The sequence below is a fragment of the Linderina pennispora genome (assembly GCF_002104995.1).
Source record: "Linderina pennispora strain ATCC 12442 chromosome Unknown DL89scaffold_21, whole genome shotgun sequence".
Classification (NCBI taxonomy): domain Eukaryota; kingdom Fungi; phylum Kickxellomycota; class Kickxellomycetes; order Kickxellales; family Kickxellaceae; genus Linderina; species Linderina pennispora.
Window position 1 is genome coordinate 131,991 of NW_024468269.1, and position 7,095 is coordinate 139,085.

A 7,095-nucleotide genomic window follows, 5' to 3' on the forward strand; every position below is an offset into this window, starting at 1 on the left:
ATATGCCGCCCGAGCCTGGCCTTAATAATATTGTCAAGAAGGTGGGTCAGCCTCTAAATGCGGCCGCATGTGTCAATGTGGTAAGATGTGCCGGTGTATCCGCCATCATTGGTCAAGGCATCGAGCGCGTCAAATGCGTTTCTGCTCTTGCCAGTACCAAAAATGCCTATCCTGTCGCCGTCTGTCAGCGTATCATTGGTGGTGGTAGTTTTGAGGGTGTTTGTCTTGTCCAGCTTGAAGAAGAGCATGGCTAGCTTGTTCCTGGTGGTGCCGGTCGTTTTCGCTGTCAATGTCATCTTTGGGCCGAATGTGTTGTGGGTGTAGAGAGCAGGTTATTTGGAGGAGGAGGAATCGGCTAGGCTGGCTGCTTCTGCGTGAGCCTTTTATACGGACCAAGTCTATACTCTCTTGGCACCCTTATTTGGTATTCCGCGGCGCAAGCCATCGATCCATTTTTCCTTGAAGCACAGCACGAGACCGACAACTGCTTGGCATTCCTTTGCCACACCTTCAATCACAACAATGGGAGTATGACACAGGTTCAAGGTCCTGTGGCCACAAGAAATTCCACTCATAACCTCCCTTCTGAAATCAAGGGGTGTATATCCAATCTTCTTGGGGGCTTCCGGCTGTATCAGCCTCGTGTGCACATGGCACCTCTGGTGACACACGATGAGTCAATTATGCGAAGACGTTTATATTTCGCAGAATAGAGACTCCCAATGGCTGCTTGCTGCGGCAGGGCTGGCCAAGGTCATGTTGACACACGTCGGAAAACAGATACATAGCGCTACCATACTTGATGTATATCTGTCGACCCAATTTCCTATCTTGGGTTAAAGGCGCTTGTTGCAAAGCGGTACATGGTATTTTTGCTTCAGACACATTTGATGTGCCTTGGCTAACTCCAGCCCTAATACCTTTTCAATGTTTCAACTTCATCCAGAGAGTATTTGTTGAATAGTACACAAATATGGTCTCTTCGAATCCATGCGCAATTGAATAAAAGATAAAATCATGACTATTGCTGAGGGTACACTGTCGGACTGCTGCTGGATCCGGTGCCTCCAAGTGATCCGGTCAGGTATTCAAGAGCGTCATATGCATTGTTTCCTTCACCGGCGCTACTGATCTTTGAGCTGAGGGCGATCCTGTTAGCAGTAGTGTGTTTGTTGGAGGAGCTGAAGGACGACATTCTTGGCAGTGGTAAGGGGAAGTCGGAGGTCGGTAAAGGGGCGTTTTCCAAGTATTTCGATGTTGTTTGGTGTGAATGATATGGATGTGAGAGCGCCTGCGCTTGACATTCGCCTTTTTATATTCGATCCAGCGGCCACCCTACTTGTGCCAAGACAGTCATTTACTGTCTCTTCCAGGCACACGAACAAGCTGCTCAACGAGCATATCTGTCGCTGCAAAAATCGGATTTGGGGTGTATGTGTGGTACGGCGCAGCAACAACAGCAGCTTCGTATAAAAAAAATCCGAGTTCTGATAGAATCTTGGCAGAGATTGCAGCTTTCTTGCAATCAACCTGGATTTGTTATCCCTAGCGAAAAATAAGGGAAGTAGCAGCTATCCCAGCTTCGGACTGTAGAAATGGGAGTATTCTTGGCATTTTTGCCCTCCAGGACGATTTTCGTTTCTAGGAAATAGCTGATCCAGATAGCTTGTCGCCATGAGTACGTGCATCTTGAACTGTTTGGTATCTACTGCGATCCTAAAAGTACCATGAATACATGGGCCAGCCTATTTCACCGGGTACACTACGCCCAATTGATTGATGGCTGCTGGGCTGGTAGCTGATCCCAAAAGTGCGTGCTGCCTCCTCATCTCTGACCTGGACAATGCGCGTGTTGCTTAATTTTCGCGCGAGCAACTACCCAGGCAAATACTTCATCGGCAGCACCTTCCGTTTTTATTCATGTCCTGAACCATACCTGTTTCCTGAATCATCCCTGCTCCTTGCTTCAGCAGCATTCTCCTTGTATATTCCGACCCAGTTCGCATTAACCACGCAATCCATAGTTGTCGCATTTTCATTATCCGATTTCAGATAGGTAAGCTCTTCTTCGGCAAAACAGCTGATTTTGCAGGTATCCATGCATTAGAGCAGGATATCGAGTGCTGGCGTTTCTTGCACTAAACATATACATACGATTATTATATACTTGGTATGTGGTGCGGGCTGATTGTCCGCAATACCATGTGCAATGGCGTCTGTATGGCTTGTGATGCTACTCGCACATATGCGTACAGATCTGAAAAACTATTTAAAAGCGATGCGATGAAATCAAAGAGAATAGAAAGGAAGGTGCATTTATGTGTGCATGTGTGTTTTGTGTCTGGCTTGCTGGTGATTACCAAAGAGGTGGTGATTGCGAGCCTGATGCTGCACCGCACAGGATAGAGGGAAGGCCAGCATTCTGTATGAAGCATGACCCAGGGTCAGTTGCTGGTTCATATGGCTGTTTGATTCATAGTAGGACCATTCTGACAACTGAAGATGCTATGATGACGCATTGACACCGTGGACCCGTCGCTCATATTCCTTCTTCCCTGCATTCAGCGAATCAATCACTGGCTGCACCATCTGCTCAATGGTGCTGCCCAGATTTGCATTCTTGCTCTCGGCAGAGTTGGCCATGGTGATTGTGCTACGGATATGCTTGTGGACATTGTCAAACGCGGCAGTAATCTTGTCTGCCTTCTGCCGCTTCTCCGGCGTCATTGGCAGTCGCATTATGGCCCACAGATGGCGCAGCATCTCCGTGCCTGCACCATAGCACTCTTCCACTGCCTTGCTTAGTGATGGCGGGATGCTCAACTCCTTGATGCGGTTGGGCCGGCTCTTGAATGCTACCCGCCGTACCGACCCAGTGAGCGCGGCCATAGTGCGCTGTGTGTTGCCACAGTCCGAGAGTGGGTGGGACAGATCAAAGTTTATCGAGAATGTCGACCGCTGCTGCAGCATATCTTCGTCGCTTGATCTCATCGTCACGTCACCCTTGACTAGGCTGGTGAGATAGCGCGACTGGTCCTGGATATTGAGCTTAACACGCTTCTCAGCTCGTGGCTGCTCGAGATCCGGCAGCATGATTGCACGGCCCAACTCTCTGTCGACAGTGGCAGAGGATACCGAGAGCTCCTTGCGCTTGGTTCCAATTGCCGATTGCAGCACAAGTTCTGAGTGGTGGTTGAACCGTCTAATCAGTGACAGGCTTTCGCTGAACCGCCCGGGACGCATAGTGAAGTCAGGCATATTGCCTGTCTCGACACTGTCTTCCTCCGTGCGCGACAGATCTAGCAGCCGCATGATGAACTGCGAGCTAAATCGGTCGGGGTCTCCCAGCATGTGGTCTTCGTCACGCAGGCACACGTCAAAAATCGAGTCCGGGTTGCCCTTCATGGCTGACGTTGATCGGTTGCGGTTGAAGAAGCGCGATGCGAGAAACCGCTTCCAGAACTGCTTCTCGCCAATCTTGTGCGGCACGTTATCGATATACGCACGCTTGACCTGTGGGTATTCCTTAAAGATGCGCTTGGCGATATTGGGCGTGATCGTGTATTTGAAGTTGCCCCCATCCTGCGTTGTTGGTGCGAGATCGAGCCATGTCGACGAGTCGCCCTTCCGTAGCTGGCTCTGCACTGCCTGCGTCTCCAGAATATGCTTGCGGGTGCTCCAGAACTCCTCCTCCGAGACCAGACCCGACACGACCAGTGCCCTGTGCAGCTTGGCCAGATCTGCATTCTTGGACAGCACATCCTGCCGCAGCTTGATGTCCTCTGCCGATGCTGGATCCGTGCCAATCTTCACCTTTGCAAATTCTGGGTGCAGCGAGCTCATCGTGGCCGCGCCCTTCCCAGAACCATTCGGCACGGCTGCTGCTGATGGCGCGGCGGTGCCACTGGTTCCTGTCGGAGCGGCATCACCGCCGGCGTTTTTGCGCGGCGTAATTTTGTACAGCTCATTCACGTACTTGTCACGGTCTGCCAGCGCCTCCTCCTTGTTTGCGTTTTTCCACGCAAAAGTGTATGTCAGTGCCGGCGCGTCCGACGGGGCCTGGCCGGGGCCCATCACCGAGATTCGAAGCATGACCTTTTTCGCATCGGCCTTGCTGACCTGTTGCAGGCGAAAGTCCTCATGCTGAATAACAATGCTCGGAGTCTGCGTGCCGTGCTTTATCCACAGAATGCGCCTGTTTGTATAGTAGAGCGTGCCGTCGTCCTTGCTGCATGACGTGGGCGACGTGTGTACCAGGGTCTCTCCGTCCAGCAGCAGCATTGCTTGGGCAAAATATGAGTACAAGTGCTATTTTCTCTGGATATTAACGGAAATGAGTTCAACAGCGCACGCTGCCCAGCTCGCGCAGTCTACAAATCGCGGGCGGCAAGGCCGGTCGGCAATCAAGCAGATCAGCGGCCGATCAAGACCGCATCAAAAGGTGTGTGCTTATTGCGATCTGGCTGGGGGTATTTTTATCTTGCGACCGGTGTTTCTAATCGTTTCTGCATTTTCCTTGCTGCCCTTGTTACTGAGAAATGGCCACCAATTTCGGACTGAGGTCGAACGTCCTGCGCGGTCCGCTGCTGCGCTCGGTGGCATCGTCCCTGCGTGGTGCCCAGCCCAGCATGCACACGCCGATTCAGCAGCTGCTGAGAGCCCCGACCTTGATGTCGGTGCGGCATCACTCTCACCCGCGGCAGGAGCACTTTGTGGCCAACGAGTTTGGCCTCCTGTCAAACTATATACCCGCGCCGTGGGGCAAGCGCCCGCTGCCGCTGTCGAAGGAAGGGATCACTAGCACCAAGGCGGATGTTGTCGAGTGGATGCGCGAGGTGTTTTCGCTGGTGACCTTGAAGTGGTACCTGTCGGGCTGGAAGGGCGCCGAGTTTGCCCAGCAGGCCGAGGAGCTGTACGGGCTGATGAACGAAGCCTTCGCCAGGGGTGACCTGAAGAGCCTAAACACCATCTGCTTCCCGAACATGTATGCCAATCTGAAGAACGAGATCAAGCGGCGGAAAGTCGACTTTGACTGGACGAAGGCTGCGACAGTCTCAGCACCCAAGGTGGTCCAGATCCGCACTGGCCGCATCACGTCTGACTTTGCTGTTGGGCAGGTTGTGGTCCGCGTGGACCAGGAGCAGGTGGTGACGCCGCTGGCGCGGAGATCGGTCGGCACGGCTGGAGCAAAGGCTGCCAAGCCGGTGCATGTGCGTGAGTACATTGTGCTGCAGCGTGTTATCACCGATCCAGCTTCTCCGTGGGCCATCTACGGCAAGCTTAACGTCCCCGAGTGGGATGCAATCAGCGCGCAAAAGTAGAATGTTGTCTTTTTTTATTTTTCTGTCGCAGGAGCAATAAACTAGTTGTCGTGCGGCACAAGATCTTCCTTGCGCTTCAGATCCTTGAGCGTCCGCTTGATGTCATGGTAGCAGTTGAGGCAGATCTGCGCAACAGCCTTTGGCCGACCGCACCCGCGACACGGCACCAGATCCTTGCGGTTCTTCAGGCCCTTGGTTGCCATGCGCTTGCGCTTCTTCGAATGGCTCGTGCGCTGCTTGGGCACGGCCCGCAGGATCATCTCCCCGAGGAGCTCGCCCAGCAGACCCAAATGCACACCAATTGCTGTGGCCGTCGGCCCACGCAGCGCCTGGCTAACTGCAGCGCCAACCCGCTGCGACACCGACGCACGCGGCAGGCGCGCTACTGTTGCTGACCGAGCGAGCAATGCCCGTGTTGACTGGATCGCAAACGACATTCTCTGGGGGGTATATGTAATTTGAGGCTACGAATAGGTGGGGAAAAACTGGACCAGCAGCTTTGCACAAAAATTGTCAGCAATACGCAGAATCGCAGCGCCACGGCTGAGATAAACCGGGCCATGATCCAGCGTAATCCATATCAGTAAATCACCGTGCTGTCGCTTATAGCCGTGCCAAGGAGTAAGCATGTATTTGACTGTCAAAGTAGCGCTTTACGCCATGGTTGCCTTCTGCTCTATCGGCTTGCGCGGTTTGTCGCTGGAGCCCTTCTTGTCATCGACAAAGTCGCGGTATATGCCCTCAAACCTGAGGCGGTCTTGCTCGCCCAGCGATGACTGGGTGACCTTGAAGGCAGCCTCGAAATGGCCCATTGTCACTACAGGCGTGAGTGACTCAAGCTCTGCCGCATCCATGGCCTTGTTGGCTGAAGTCTCTTGCGCACTGCTCGCGTCAGCATTAACCAGCAGCCGGTACAGGCGCTCGGCCATCTGCGTCTTTTCAACAGCGGACAGCGGCTTAGCCAAGTTGCTGAGCACAGTGAACTCGGCCTGCTTCACATCGCCATCGCCATTAGTGTTTTGGTCAGAATCAGCAGCAGCCGCCTTGTGCTTGTCAGTCATCTCATGTACCGACTCCAGGAACGCGTTGTATACCAGGGCCTGCAGGTCGGCGCCGGTGAAGCTCTCGGTTCGACGTGCAATATTTTGCCAGTCGACGTCTTTTGAAACCCTGAGCTTGGTGGCCTGCCGCCAGAGAACATCGGAGCGGTCGTTGAGATCGGGCATGCCGCACAGGAAAGCCTTGTCAAGGCGGCCAGGACGCAGAAGAGCAGGGTCGATGAGGTCGGGGCGGCTGGTTGCAGCAAGAACATATACGCCCTTAAGGCCCTCGGCGCCATCCATCTCAGTCAAAAACTGGTTGACGACACGGTCGGTAACACCGGTGTTGTCGTGACCGCGGCGCGGCGCAATCGAGTCGAACTCATCAAAGAACAGCACGCATGGGGCAGCAGCAACTGCACGCTTGAACAGGTCGCGTACCGACTGCTCTGACGAACCAATGTACTTGGACAGCAGCTCCGGGCCCTTGGTTGAGATGAAGTTGAGCCCACACTCACGAGCAATTGCTGATGCTAGCAGCGTCTTGCCACAGCCGGGATAGCCATAAAGCAGCACGCCCGATCGCAGACGCAGGGGGCTGGTGGCAAAGATGGCTGCGTACTTGGTTGGAAGCTCAAGCGTCTCACGCAGCTGGCGGCGCGTGTCCTCCAGACCGCCAATGTCGGACCACCTGGTCTGAGAGGAGTGGAGCTGCACACCGCGCATGGATAGCG

The 7,095-nt window shown here is 53.8% G+C and overlaps 1 protein-coding gene across 1 annotated transcript; it reads right to left on the bottom strand.

Moving 5' to 3' along the window:
• Window positions 1-980: 980 nt before the first annotated feature.
• Window positions 981-1,261, bottom strand: DL89DRAFT_270651 (uncharacterized protein). The gene has a single exon (XM_040888781.1). The coding sequence runs from the start codon at window positions 1,193-1,195 to the stop codon at window positions 1,022-1,024; it is 174 nt and encodes a 57-aa protein (XP_040739880.1). The 5' UTR covers window positions 1,196-1,261; the 3' UTR covers window positions 981-1,021.
• Window positions 1,262-7,095: the final 5,834 nt, after the last annotated feature.

Bases quoted from the DNA above. Each gene is read 5' to 3' on its own strand.
- DL89DRAFT_270651 (XM_040888781.1), bottom strand. From the start codon at position 1,195: ATGTCGTCCTTCAGCTCCTCCAACAAACACACTACTGCTAACAGGATC.